General features: G+C 48.1%; 1 protein-coding gene across 1 annotated transcript in view; it reads left to right on the top strand.

Moving 5' to 3' along the window:
- The first annotated feature begins 75 nt into the window (after window positions 1-75).
- The window catches only part of TSPAN33 (tetraspanin 33), a 32,582-nt gene continuing 17,415 nt past the window's right edge, over window positions 76-15,242 (top strand). Inside the window, exon 1 of the mRNA XM_007955402.2 lies at window positions 76-177. Within this exon, the coding sequence (XP_007953593.1) occupies window positions 76-177 (102 nt within the window). The remainder of the gene's footprint in view (window positions 178-15,242) is intronic.

The raw sequence follows: 15,242 nt of genomic DNA, 5'->3' as shown, positions 1-15,242 counted from the left end.
GCCCCCGGGCGAGGGGCGCGCAGGTGGGCAGGCGCCGCTGGGAGCTAGGCCCCCGGGGGCGGCGGCGGCGGGGCCATGGCCCGGAGACCCAGCGCTGCAGCCGCCTACGGCGAGGAGTTCTCCTTCGTCAGCCCGCTGGTGAAATACTTGCTCTTCTTCTTCAACATGCTCTTCTGGGTGAGCCCTGGGGGTCGGGGTCACCCGGGCGGCGCGGCTTCCCCGAGGGGGCAGGGGGCTGTCCTCTGCGAGCTGCGGGGGGCGCGTCCCGGGGTGCCGGTCCTCGGCGTGCCTAGTTTTCCGGGCTGACAACACTTTGGGGTAATTTATGGTTGGGGAAGGGGACACCAGCGTGTCACCGTGTCTGGAGGAGGCGCTGAGGGGGGATGCAGGTGGATTCAGTGAAGACTTACGGGCATTCTCTGGCCCTCGGATGAGGCCAGAAAGGTGGGTTTACGAAGGGGACATGTTTTTCTGCCGACCCAAGGCAGACGCGCGAACACGTTCAGTTCATGATGGGGGGAGTTTCAGGCCTGCGGTTGGGAGGCGCTGCTGGGAACCAAGGAAGGGTGGGGGGGACCCAAACCTCCACCCCACCACCTTCCCGCAGAGGATGGGTCCGGGGGCTTCGGGTCTCGCTTTTTGCAGCCTGTGCGCTCCCCGCCTCGCCAAAGGCTGGAGAAGGGACCGAAATGGCTTCCTGGAGCAGATGTCTCCCTTACCCCTGCCCCAAACTTTGCCCCACCTTCCTCAGGACCAGACTCTGTCCCCTGGGGCCTGACCATCTTCAGCTTCTTGAAATAGGACCCTGTGTTCCCGTGCAAAAGCCAGGGGTCCTTTCTGAATCTTGTGTGGGGGGATGGAAAAGTGGGACTGGGAAGACGTGGATTCTCATCCCCACCCTGCCGTTGATTGTTGACTGACCTGAGCAAATATGCTCACTTCTGTAGGCCTGTGTCCCCTCCCAAAATCAAGCCCATTGTGATAGGAATGGCAGAAAAACTCTGCTGGAGGTTAGAATTCAGAGGCCAGAGCAAAGCATGAAAAAAAGCTAGCTCAGTTCTCTCTCCCTTCTAGAGATTCCACAGTCTCCCCCCTTGGGGTTTGAGAACAAAAGGGGGGTCCTTCCCCCATCCTCCTTGTCTCTTCCGTCTCCTACCACAGCCAGAGCTGCTGTCCCCCTCTGCCTGAGACCTAAAGTTGAGGCCTGCAGGAGGGAGGGCCTGTGAGTCTAAAATATGCTTCCTGGGAGGGGGAGCACAGCAGACATCTAAGCCCGTTGCTGGAAAGGTTTCCCGAGGCCGGGTGTGAAGTACACACACAAAGAGCAGAAGTGCTAGCCTGTTGGGACAAATGAGGGAAATGTTGGAGGGTGGTGACAGCTCACTCTCAGCCATCGTACTCTGGGGAAAAAGGAAGTTTGGGCTCCTAGCAAATTCTCAGTTTCAAAACTGGAAGGAATTTTGTTGTTAGCTGCCATCAAAATACCTCCCGACTCCTAGCGACCCCATGTGCAAAGGACCAAAGCGCCCCTGGGCCCTGCACCATCCCCGCGATCAGTTGCTTATTAGACTGATAATTATGACCACAGGGTTTTCAGAAATAGATCGCCAGGCCTTTCTTCCTCTGTCTTACACGTACAGCATGCACACCTCTGCTGACAGATGGGGGTTGGCTGTGCATAAGGTGCATTGTCTGGGAATCGAACCCCAGGCTCTCTCTTGAAAGGCAAGAATTCTACCACGGAGCCACCACTACCCTGGAGAGCATGAAGAGGCATCTCGCCCAGCACTCGTGTTTTCTGTGTGAGAAAGCTAAAGCAGACGGACAGGAACCATTTTGTCCGTGGTCCAGCAGCTGGTTAACAGGCACGGTCTGGTGATTTTTCCACACAACCACACGGTGTCTGGGGGAAGTCCTTGGCTCACGTGGCTGCTACTGTAGCTGGGTTGGTGGCGGTGTTAACCAGTCCATCCATGTCCCCGTGGCCTAGGTTCTGCTTCAGCTGGAGGTTAGGGAAGAACCGAAGAAAATCCCTCCGCACACTCTGCCCAGGGTGGGGAATGTGCTAGGAGGAACTCCTCACCTAAAGGCCAAGTCCCAGTGAACCCTGCTCCCTGAGAGCGCCAGCCAGTGGCACGGCAGCGTGGAGGACTCAGAGCCAGCGCTGGCATCCCAGGGACCTCGGGTGCTCCCTCTGACTTCTTCCATCAGCCGAGACATTGCGTTCTCCTTTGGAGCCTCTGGCACCTCCCGTATCAGAGCTCCCAGGGACAACAGCTGGGTGCATCTGTTGCCTTGTGGTTGTGGATGTTTTCTTGGTCTTCCCCCCCACCCCACCCTTCCCTCTCCCAGACAGATGGCTTTGGGAGGTCGTAGACAGGGAGAGAATTTGGCTCCGTTGACCCATTTGCTTTGGCAAAAATGCGTCATTGAAGGTCAGAGGACCTGGCTAGCCAAGCTGGCACCACCCCAAATTAGAGCAGAGCCCCTTGTTGGCTCTCTTTAGGCTCATAAAAAGTCAGTGACTCTAGAAATAGCACAACGAAGGACAAGAAGCCCAGGTTCTTTCTGGCACCAACTTGCTGTGTGACCCTAAGCCAGTGTATCTGTCTCTCTGTCCTTAATCCTTCTCTTCTAAAGTAGAATGTTTGTCTGCCTCTGCGAACCATGTAAAGGTGAATGAATCACTTTGGGGCTGGTTTTCTTTCTTCAGTGCCTGGGGCTGGGTCTAAGGAAGAATCTCTCTGTCCTGGTATGCCTTGGACCTTGACCTTCCGGGGGGACAGTTCTTGGGCATTCTGAATGTCACTTCTCCCCTAAGCCCAGGACCACGTAGTTAGTTTCACTTCACACAGCTGAAGATGAAGGACTGACTCCACCAGGTCAAGGGTCATCTTTCTTATTAGTCCCCCTCAGGGGCTGGCTACTGGGCTCTCTTTCTTGCAGGCTGCCACCGTCCTAACCACAGTCCCCTCTTACACAGGAGCGCCACACATGGACTTTTGGTCACTCTTTGCAGTAGATGGCACGCTCTGGCCAGCTGCCGGGGAGCCATGTGAGGCAGGGGGTGTTTTGTATCTGTGTCTGGAATACACGAAGAAGGTAGTCTAGGCTCACACCCCGAGGTGGCAGTGGCCCCGTCCTGCCCCGGGAGCCCCGACCCATGGGGCATTTGGAGTCTGACTCAAAGCTGCTGGGTCCTCTGGGACCAGGACCAGTTCCTCCAGCTTGTGTTTCAAATCTCACTTCCACTTCTGCCTGGGAGTTCTGTTTCTTTTCCCAGAATCCTGTTGCTGGGTTACTGACCATTGGCTTGGAGTTGTTGCTCTAAGATCCCTGGTTGGTCCTTTGTGCCACTTGGGACTGCAGTTGAGGTGGCTTCTGAGTCCAGCAGAGCCCAGCAGCTCCAAGTCTCAACCCAGGCTTCCTCGATACCTTGTTCATATTTTGATTGTCGCACTTCTTACCTGGGCTGAAATTATGTATTCATTTCTCTATCTTCCCTTTGAGACTCTGGGATCCAGAGCGTGGGGACTGGTTTAAACCCTTCTGGATTCTCAGTGCCCAGCTGTGTGGCAGAGAGTGGGTGCTTACTGAGTGTTTACTGGTTGGGGAAGGAGAGAGCCACCCTGCAGGGTAGGGGCATGAACCCCTTCCTTCCTCATGGACACCTAAATAGAGCATCACTTCAAGTCCCGGAGAGTTCTGGGTGGTGGTGTATCCAACCGGGCTCTTCTCTGCAGGGGGTCCTATGGCCTGGTGCCCCTACGCCAAGCCAGATCAGATAAAATGGCCGCCATCCCTCCATCAACTCACTCAGGGCCACACATAAGTCCATCTCCAGCACCAGGGTCTTTCCCTTCCACTGAAGCACAAGTGCCAGGTGGGTTGGGGGGTTGCTCCTCCACCATCCAGGTCTTTTCTCGGCAGACCCACTGGTGACACATTTTCTTCTTTTTTTTTTTGACATTCAATTTTATGTATTTATTTGGTGACATACCTTCTTCAGGAATTCCACTTTCCCATCCAGGACCACTATATTGGGGTCTCTGAGGCACTCAGAACTGCCCAGACCACCTGTACGTATGTGGCACCAGCTCTTGTAACCTGGCTCAGAAGCCAAGAGGAAGTGACCCACGCATCAAGCCTGGGAAAAACCCCTCTGGGTGGGAGGGGCCCTTCCTACCACCCACCACTCACCAGCTGACACCTACCACCTACCAGCTGAAGGGGCTCTTCCTGCCATCCACCACCCACCATACTTGCCAGTTCACTGGGTGGCAGAGCCATCTTCTCCCCCTCCCCTTTTCCCTCCCCCATCAAGTATGCAGTCCTCAATAACTGAAGTAGTCGGGTTCTTTTGGTAGACACAACAACCGAAACACCAAAAACAAAGGTGAGACCCACACGCCTCTGCTGTCCAGGCCACATGCATGGTTTTCCTCTCCCAGGAACTCCATCTGCTTTGTATCAAATGAAAACCAGAGACTTCAAGCAGCCTTTCAAGAAAAGGCGAGATGCAGCACCTCTCCACGTGCTGAGCAGGCTGGGTCGGGCCAATAGCTGCAGGGACCCGAGCCAGAGTGTGCACCCTGCCCTGAGCGCTTGTGGGCTCCCCTTCCTCTACCTGTCCCTTCCCCACTTAGGACCCACTTACAGTCAGCCATGGCCTGAGGCAGAAGCTAACGGGTTGGCCCCAGATATTCCTCAAGAGGAAGTGAGCCCTGGGGACTGCCCACTGCAGCAGGATCAGTAGTCCAGAGAGAGTGCCGACAGCCATCTTCACGTGGATAAGCTGCCATCTCGGGATGCCATGTGTCCACGGAAGGAACAGAACCTGGGTGGCAAGGGAGAGGCCTGCTTTCGGTTTGGCAGCCTGTGGTTTCTTCGGCTTCATCTAGAAATAAGGATAGAAAGGACTAGGAAACTGGAAGTGGAGCCCCTCCCTCCCAACTTCCTTTGAGTAGTGATTCCACACAGGAAACCACTCTGCTAGCAAATGTTCGCCAGCCACCACCTGCAAGAGAGGAGAGGGAGATTCCATAGAAGAGGCCAGGACTTGAGACAGATATACCCCCTTCTTGCACACTGAACCTCAGAATCTCTGGCTGGCAAGTCCTCCTTTCCCTTTCAGGGCAGTGCTCCAGGGAGGTCCCTCTGAGCCACCCCTGTCACCTCCTGGTGCTGTTTTACTGCCCCCTCCCCTCCTGAGCCCCACCCTGTTTTGAGGTTACCGGGTGGGCCCCTCCAAAAGAGCTTGAGGCAGCCTCTGCTTCCCGTCTCACGTGATGTCCTGAGGTGAATGGACATGGCACCAAGGTGGCTATGAGGCAGCGATAGGAAGGTAGCAGTGTGATTGATGGAGACCAGGAGGCTTTGGGGATGTACAGGACCAGGTCCCAATTCTCCTGCAGCCATTCGGTAACTGAGCCTCCTGCAGACAGTTATTTGAACTCTCTGAACATCAATTCTGCCAAATGGAGATGCCAACATACCTCTTGGGGTTGTGGTCAGAATTAAATGAGATAGTGTAGCTAAGAAGAGCTCTGATGGTATAGTGGTTAAGGCATTTGGCTACTAACCAAAAGGTTGGTGGTTCAACCCCACCAGCTGCTCCATGGAAGAAAAATGAGGCAGTCTGCTTCCATAAAGATTACGGCCTTGGGGACCCAGTGGGGGTCACTATGAGTCGGAATCGACTCATGGCAGCGAGAGTGTGTGTAAGGTGTTTAGCTCAGTGCCTGGCCCTTGGCACTCAACATGAGGTAGCCATGACTGTGGTTGCAAATAGCTCCTGGAGGTCACCTGCTGAGCACGGGCACGGGGAGCTAGCATGGGTGCTTCCCCTTGAATGGTCCTGCTCACCAGAGCTCCTCCAGGGAGGAGGAGAGGGCATGGTCAGTAAGTGGAGACGGAGCCTTTCCTCCTTCAACTTGGAACCCCTTTGCCTCACATTCCTCCCGTTAACCAGCGTGAGATGCCAAGTGACAATGCCGTTAGTTTATGGTTTACAGAGAAGATTCACGTATGTCATAAAAACAGAGACCCCACTGTGGTCTCTGAGGACATTCCCCAGGGCTCAGGACTTGTCACACCACCTCCGTCTTAAGGTGCAATTCTGTGGAAATGGACCCTGAGAGCTAAGGGATTTGTCTGTAATTGTTGGCTTGTGGGCCTTAGGGCCAGGAGCGGAACCCTTGTTTAGGGTCTCAACCCGGGACTCTCTGACCTTTCCCCTCATGGTGCAGGTGGCCCTGAAGACGTGGCCTTGGGGCCAAATCGAGGGATTCTCTCACAGACATCAAATTATCGCTGCCTTTTCCCAACTTGCCAAAAAATCATCATAGTGGAGAGAATTTTCTCCATTTTCCATTTTCTTCTCTGAACATTAGTCCCTGTGGCTGCTCATCTGCCAACAAGTGCTAGCAAAAGGCAGAGGGAGAGGACACGCAGCAAACAAATATTATGGAAAACGAGGAAACAATTTATTTAGAGGATTGCCTTTTATTGTTTTATGAGATGCAGAGACATTGGTTTAACAGTGATATCATCTGTTAGTAAAACTGTTTCTCATTTCCGTGATAGAAATTAATCCGTTGCACTTCCCCATGATACACAACGTTACCTGCATAGCGTTTCTGTCAAAACGCTTAATCGGAATCTAATGGTGAGGAGAAAATCAGACAAATCCTAATTGAAGGGCATTCTGCAAAACGACTGGCCTGAACTTACCAAAAATGTCAGTGTCAACAACAAAGTCAGTGTTCCAGAGACTGAAAGACCTTGACTGGTGAGGACTCAGCCCCACCTCCTTGAGAGCAGAGGAGCTAAGTAAATTGTTTGGCCTTCCGTTCAGATTTGTCTCTGCTTCCCCATTTATTTATTCTATCACGTGTTTATGTCATCATGGACTCATGGATATTTACTTTATACTTTGGTATTTATTTAGATTGATGCTCTAATTGTTCCACTGGTGGCCACTGGGGCTCTTTCATTTGGCCCCTATGTTCCCTTTGGCATACCCCCAATAATGTGGGGGGGTTATTGTTTTGTTTTGTTGTACTGACTTCACGGCACCACCAGGTGCTACAGCTCGTCTCGTGTATTTCCTGCCTTCGTCCTGTTGTTGTTGGATGTCGTCAAGTTGCTTCTGACTCATAGTAACCTCATGTCACAGAGTAGGATTACTCCGCAGGGTTTTCTAAGGCTGTAATCTTTGCAGGAGCGGATCGCCAAGTCTTTCTCCTGAGGGAAGTGGCTTGTGGATTTGAACTGCTGGCCTTTCAGTTGGCAGCCCAGCATTTAACCCATCGTACCACCAGGGCTCCTAGAATCAGCTATTTCTCCAAGGAGCCCCAGGGGTGGCTATTTTCATTTCACGGTAATTACTCAGCTTGCATACAGTAAAGTTACTGGCTCATGCAAATGATTTTATGTAATTTGATGGACAGCTTTTCAAGAACATACTTGTTGCTGAAAGCTGGACTCAACTATTTTTAAAGCTGTATCTAGCAGTTCTGGGAAGATGGTGGAGTAAACGAACCATGGTTCCGATCCTCCCCGACAAACACAGCGAGGAAACAGTGCTGTCCTTTGAGGGACCCTGAATCGTGGAGCAGAGGAAAGCAGTGGGGGACTGCAGACAGGAAGAGTCAAAAAATCAGCAATGAATTGTATAGGAATATCCCTTCTCCCACCATCTGTCCCTCTCCCCAGCCATGAGAGCCATTGGCTGCTGTGAACTTAGCAAGTGGCCCGAGAAAAAGAGCTTGTTTCCCAAATCACCACACCCCTAGCCTGTACAAAAAGATAGGACCTCAAGCTTCTGCTCTGAAAGCAATTGACAGACCTTCCCAGGAGTCCGTTTAGAATGTGCTAGCACCTTCCCCCACCTAGACCCTGTGAATTGCTACAGAAGGCCTGTGCAGTGGGGTCGACTCCCATAGTAAACACTCTGCCAGTCCCTCTGTGCATCCCACAGCTCAGGCCTGTGAAACCAACAGGACAGGCCTCCCAGGGAGTCAGCTCAGGCCTGTTTGTACCCCATTCTGGTTGGGGCTGAGGCTGCCATGTGCTGAGAAGCAGACATCGTCAGTGAAGGCTACACCAGCCAACATACTACAAGGAGGGCTCTGATGGCAATGGAGCATGACAGCCCTTTCCTCACCCGGTCACTGTCACCTGGAAGCCCGATGTGAATTGCTACAGAAGGGCCCTGCAAATGGAGTCTGCTCCCATAGTCAACACTCCACCTGCCCCCCTGCACATCCCCTAGTTCTGGCTTCTGAAACCAACAGGATAAACTCCCTGGGGGTCATTAGGGTTAGTCTGCCTCCCACTTCCATTTGGCACTAAGACTCCTAAGTGAGGCTGCCATGTTAGGAAGCCTGAGTCTTGAGCAGAGGCTACACTCACAGCCAGCTATTTACTAGGGGGACTCTGATATTAACAGGGCAGATCTCCGTGAGGATCTGACCACAGCATGAACCCCCCCCATAATTGTTAGTTGCCCGACTGTTGCAAACTGCTGCAGAAAGCCCCCACAGTAGAGTCTGCTCCCATAGTCAACACTCTGCCTGCTTCCCTGTGCACCCCATAGCTCAGGCCTCTGAAACCAGGACAGACCTCCCTGGGGATCAGTTTGGGTCTGTCTGCTCTCCAACAGTTGGCACTGAGGACTGCTGACTGAGGCTACTGTGGTCTCGGAAGCGGGATCTTGAGTGGAGGCGATACCCAGAGCCAACATACTGTGGGGCGGGCTATAATAGCAGCAAGGTAGTCTTCCCAAGGCCGACTTTCTTGGAGTATGACTAGCCCTCCCTCCGTTGGCTGTGGACTGATACGAACTCCCACAGAAAGTTCCCTACAGTAGAGTCAGCACGTGGGTCATCTAAGTGGAGACTGCTCCGCCAACCAGCACACTGGGTCACTGGGGCTCTGAAACCAACAAGCCATCATCCACAGGTCTTTCCGGGGAGTGCTATTCCCTCCTCCTCCTGAAACAGGAAAGTCTGCCTGTGTTTATTCTGAATGCAAGCTCAAATATAAGCAGTCCCCACAGAGCAGGAAAGGGAACATTGGGCAAAACCAGAGGCCAACACAGCCCGGAAGAGGGCTCGCTGGGTGTGAGTTTTCTGACTGGAAACATGATTACAGAAACAAAAGGGAGGGAGTAACAACCAGAGGGGACTGCACCCTCTGGTGGACTGACTGATTAGTATACAGTATCATGCTGGTGGACAGGCTGACCACAGTGTACTTTGGTGTGTCTGGGAGCGATTGAAAGTTGAAAAACAAGATCTGGAACTTTGGAATCCCAATTAAACCAGATTGGGAGAAGGAACTACTGCAGAGAGGGAGAGGAAACAATAAGCAAAGGCCAAAGGCTCTTCCCACCTAAGCATTTCTCGCAGAAAATAGTGCAGACTAAAATACCAAATACTGGGGAAAATTGGGAAAGTTAGCACCCTTGAAAATTTCAGTGCCCCCATGAAAAAAATCACAAGACACACGAAGAACAGAAACAATGGCCCATCCAAGTGAGCATGACAAAGGAAGTGGAAGTGCATCTAAAAATAATGGGGAAAAAAATGGAAGAATATAATAAAACAACATTAAACATAATTGAAGAAATAAGGGAAAATAGAGAAAAAGAATGAAAAGAAAACAATGCAAAAACAAAATGAAGATCTAGAAGAAGAGGTATGGCAACTAAAAGGTACAGTAACTGAAGTGAGAAACAATGGAAGCAGTTATCAACAGGTCTATTCAGGCAGAAGAAGGAACCAGTGGATTAGAGGATAAGAGAGTTAAAATTACAGATGCTGAAGAGCAGGAAGAACAGAGGCTCAAGAAGGCTGAGCATGGTTTCATGAAATTATGGGACAACAACAAGAGCCCTAATAGGTGCATCACAGAAATTCCAGAAGGAGATGAAAGAGATAAAGAAACAAGCGATATGAATAGAGAGGTGCATGGGAGGTACAGACAACAAAAATGAACGCTTTTGCACATACAGTACTGCATTGTCAGTGAGGGCAAAGACGGACATACGGGTGGATAGATGGGTGGACAGGCTGAACTATTAGGTATGTCTATGCAGGGGGGAGTGTGCCCAACACCATGTATAGGATTGGCAGACAATGTTTCTACAAGTGTATTTGTATGTTCTGTAAGAATTCCTAGGAATATAGTAGAGTTGACAAGGGACAAGGTTGTAGTCACTTCTTGGACATAGCCAGCTACCCAGAGGGAGTGAGTAGTTGGACCTATGGGCTCAGGACCATAGTCACAGGGAACATCAATCTCAATTGGCATAACATACTACAGAAGACCAGAAGAACTACACAAAAACATTGTTCCAAGTCTTACTTTGGCGAGTAGCAACTGGGATCTTAAAAGCTTGCAAGCGGCCATCTAGATGCAACAATGGTCTCTCCTTGTCCAGAACAAAGAAGAATGAAGAAAACCAAAAATGCATAGAAACAAGTAGTCCAAACAACTGGTACACCATACTTTCCTCTCTCTATATGACTATGAGACCAGAAGAACTAGATAGTGCCTGGCTACCACTGTCAACCACTCAGAGGGGAATCTATGTTGGAGATCCTAAATAGAGTGGGAGAACAATGTGGAACAAAATTCAAAATCATTACAAAAAGAAAAAGAAAAAAGGCCAGGTTTGCTGGTCTGATAGAGCCTGATGGAATCACTGAGACTATGGCCCCCGCTGCCCTTCAGGTCTGGAATTGAATCCATTCCTGTGGCTTCCAGCCCAACAAAGGACAGGCATATGAGGTGAACATTTACATTAAGTAGGTACATTCCTTGGAGTGATCAGTCATGGGAGAATAGAAGAGCAGTGTATGCACAGGGAGACAACTTGGGGGGCAGGAGTGCATAGGAAGGAAGGACACAGGGAAGACGTAACTATGGGAAGGAAGTGGGAGGGGAGCTGTTGCATTGTTGGAAATTGCAGTCAATGTCATGAGACAAAGTGTATGTGAGCTGCTTTATGGAAAGTGAATTTGCTCTGTAAACTTTCACACAAATCACAATAAAAATTAAAAAAAAAAAGGAAAGAAAGAAAGAAACAGGCTATTTTAAGAAATAATGACAAAATTTCCCCAGTCTAACTAAGAACATGAATCTACAAATCCAAGAAGCTCAAAGAACCCTAGACAAGATAAACCCAAAGAGATCTATACCAAAACACATCCTTAGGCTCTCAAAAATTAAACAAATAATCCTGGAAGCAGTGAGGGAGGAGCTGTCACATACAATGTGTCTCCAATAAGATTAAGTGCTGATTTTTCCTCAAAAACACTGGAGGCCAGAAGTCAATGGAATGATACATTTAAAGGGCTGAAAGAAAAAAAGTCAATCAAGAATACTATATGTAGCAGATCTGTCCTTTAAGAATGAGGGTGAAATTAAAACATTCCCAGGCAAACAAGCTGAGAGAGTTCATATCTACCAGACTGGCCCTACAGAAAGTACTAATGGGATTTCTGTAGATGGACGGTAATTCAAAGCTACATATTAAAAAGAAAGGTCCCTAATAAAGGGAAGTACATGGACAGATATAAGGGCTAGTAATAAGGTATTCATGCTTAATAACTTTAAATGTTTTGTCCTTCATATTTTTAAATAATGAATATATAAAAGGGAAGGATAAAACTATGTTACAGGCCACGTGAAATATAAACACGTAATTAGTAATAACGAGAGGGAGGGGAGAAATAGTGTAGAATTTCTTGTATGTTACTGAAGTTATGTTCCTACCAACTTACCCTAAACTAAAAGTGAATACCAGCTCATAGTGACCCTATGTTGTTAGATACTATCAAGTCATCTCTGACTCACAGCGACCCTGTGTACAGTAGAACTAAACCCTGCCTGGTTCTGTGCCAGCCTCACGATCCTTGCTAAACCTGAGCCCATTGTTGCAGCCACTGTGTCAATCCACCTTGTTCAGGGCCTTTCCCTCTTTTGTTGATCCTCTACTTTACTGAGCATGATACCCTTCTCCAGAGAATGGTCTCTTCTGACAACATGACCAAAGTAGGTGACATGAACTCTGGCCATTCTCGCTTCCAGGGGGCATTCCAGCTGCACTTATTCCAGGACAGATTTTAGCCATCCATGGTACACTCCTTGGAAGGAAGATTGGGCAATCTACTTCTGTAGTGATACCACCTCGGAAACCCAAGGAGGGGTCACTATGAGTCGGATCCGACTCGACAGCAGTGAGTTTAGTTTTGGTTTTAGTACTCTCAGTATTCTTCGCCAACTCCACAACTCAAAAGCATCAACTCTTCTTCAGTCTTCCTTGTTCATTGTCCAGCTCTCACATGCATATGAGGCAATTGAAAATACCGTGGCTTAGGTTAGGCACACCTTAGTCTTCAAGGAGATGTCTTTGCTCTTCAGAACTTGAAAGAGGTCTTTTGCAGCAGATTTGCCCAATGCTGTACGTCATCTGATGTTTTGACTGCTGCTTCCATTGATGTTGATTGTAGAACCAAGTAATATGAAATCTTTCACAACTTCATTCTTTTCTCCATTTATCATGATGCTGCTTATTGGTCTAGTTGTGAGGATTTTTGTTTCCCTTATATAGAGGTGTAATCCATACTGCAGACTGTAGTCTTCAATCTTCATCAGTAAATGCTTCAAGTCATTCTCATTTTCAGCAAGCAAAGTTGTGTCACCTATGTATTACAGGTTGTTAATGAGTGTTCCTCCAATCCTGATGTCGTGTTCTTCTTCATATAGTCCAGCTTCTCAGTTATTTGCTCAGCATACAGACAGAATAAGTATGGTGAAAGGATAAAACCCTGATGCACTCCCTTCCTGATTTTAAACCATGCAGTATCCCATTGTTCTATTCAAACAACAACCTTCTGGTCTATGTACACATTTCTCATGAGTACAATGATCCACACAATTGAATGTTTTTGCATAGTCAATAAAACACAAGTAAACATCTTTCTGGTATTCTTTGCTTTCAGCCAAGTTCTATCTGCATCAGCAACGATATCCCTTGTTCCACGTCCTCTTCTAAATCTAGCTTGCATTTTTGGAAGTTCTCTGTCAATATACTGCTGCAGTCGTTTTTAATTATCTTCAGTAAGACTTTACTTGTGTGTGATATTGATATTGTTTGATAATTCCACATTCTGTGGGATCACCTTTCTTTGGAATGGGTTCACATATGGATCTCTTCCAGTTGGCCAGGTAGCTGTCTTCCAAATCTCTTGGCATAGCCTAGTGAGCACCTCCAGCGCAGCATCCATTTGTTGAAACATCTTGATGGGTATTCCATCAATTCCTGGAGCCTTGTTTTTTTGCCAATTCCTTCAGTGCAGCTTCAACTTCTTCCTTCTTGATCATATGCTACCTCCTGAAAATGGATGAACATCGACCAATTCTTTCTGGTATGGTGACTCTGTATTCCTTCCATCTTCTTTTGATGTTTCCTGCATCATTCAATATATTGCCCATAGAATCTTTCAGTATTACAACTTGAGGCTTACATTTTTTCCTCAGTTCTTTCAGCTTGAGAAATGCTAAGCATGTTCTTCCATTTTGGTTTCCTAACTCCAGGTCTTTGAACATTTCATTATAATAATTGACTTGATCTTCTCAAGCTGCTCTTTGAAATCTTCTGTTCAGCTCTTTTATCTTGTCATTTCTTCCATTTGCTTTAGCTACTCTGCATTCAAGGACAAGTTTCAGAGTCTCTTCTGATATCCATTTTGGTCTTTTCTTCTTTTCTTGTCTTTTTAATGACCTTTTGCTTTCTTCATGGATGATGTTCTTGATGTCATTCCCAGTTCCTCTGGGTTTCAGTCATTGGTGTTCATGCATCAAATCTGTTCTTTAAATGGTCTCTCAATTTAGGAGGGATATAATCAATGTCATATTTTGGCTCTAATGGACTTGTTTTAATTGTCTTCAGCTTCAACTTGAACTTGCATATGAGCAGTTGATGGTCTGTTCCATACTCAGCTCCTGGCCTTGTTTCAGCTAAAGATACTGAGCTTCTCTTATCTCCTCTTGCCACAGATGAAGTCAGTCTGATTTCTGTGTACTCCATCTGGTGAAGTCCATGTGTATAGCCACCATTTGTGTTGTGGAAAAGTCATTGGTCTTGCAAAGTTCTATCATGCGATCTCCAGCATTATTTCTATCACCAAAGCCCTATTTTCCAACTACTGGTGATTCTTCCTTGTTTCCAACTTTTGCATCCCAATCATCAGTGATAATCAACACATCTTGATCGCATGTTTGGTCAATTTCAGACTGCAGAAGTTGGTAAAAATCTTCAATTTCCTCATCTTTGGCTTTGGTGGTTGGTGTGTAAATTTGAATAATAGTGGTATGAACTGGTCTTCCTTGTAGGTGTATGGATATTATCCTATCAGTGACAGCATAGTACTTCAGGACAGATCTTGAAACATCCTCTGTCATGATGATATCACACCGTTCTTCAATTTGTCATTCCCAGCATAGTAGATCATGTGATTGTCTGATTCAGAATGGCAAAACCAGTCTATTTCAGTTCACTAATGCCTAAGATATCGATCTTTATGCGTTCCATTTCATTTTTGACAACTTCCAATTTTCCTAGATTCATATTTTGTACATTCCATGTTCCAATTATTAATGGATATTTGCAGCTCTTTCTTCTTATCTCGAGACATGCCGCATCAGCAAATGGAGGTCCTGAAAGCTTTGCTTTATCTACATCATTAAGGTTGGCTCTCCTCTGAGGAGGCAGCTCTTCCCCAGTCATATTTTGAGTGCCTTCTGACCTGAGGGCCTCATTTTCTGGCACTATATCGGACAATGTTTCAGGGCTATTCATAAGATTTTCCAGTAATGTATCAGACTGTTTCACTGCTATTCATAAAGTTTTTCACTGGCCAATTCTTTGAGAAACGGATGGCCTTTTCCTTCTTCTGAGTCTGTCTTAGCAACCACCACAGTATGACACACTGACAGACAAGTTCATCTCCCTTAGTTGTTCCAAACCGCTCTGCTCCCTTCCCAGCCCGCCTTAGCCTCTCCAAACCTGCCACCTCGGCTTCCTTCTTTCCTGGCCCCCCTCAGGCTGCTCCAAACCCACCATACCACCTCACTTCCTTTCCGGCCCCCCTCAGGCCACTAGTGACCCTATAGGATGGGAAAAACTTCCCATAGGGTTCCCAAGGGTGTAAATCTTTTTTTTTTTTTTT

The sequence above is a fragment of the Orycteropus afer genome, unplaced genomic scaffold (genome assembly GCF_000298275.1).
Source record: "Orycteropus afer afer isolate SDZICR_OR568_19922 unplaced genomic scaffold, OryAfe1.0 scaffold00501, whole genome shotgun sequence".
In the NCBI taxonomy this organism is placed as follows: domain Eukaryota; kingdom Metazoa; phylum Chordata; class Mammalia; order Tubulidentata; family Orycteropodidae; genus Orycteropus; species Orycteropus afer.
Note: the sequence above shows the minus strand (reverse complement) of the source record. Positions and strands in the feature narration are given on the sequence as shown.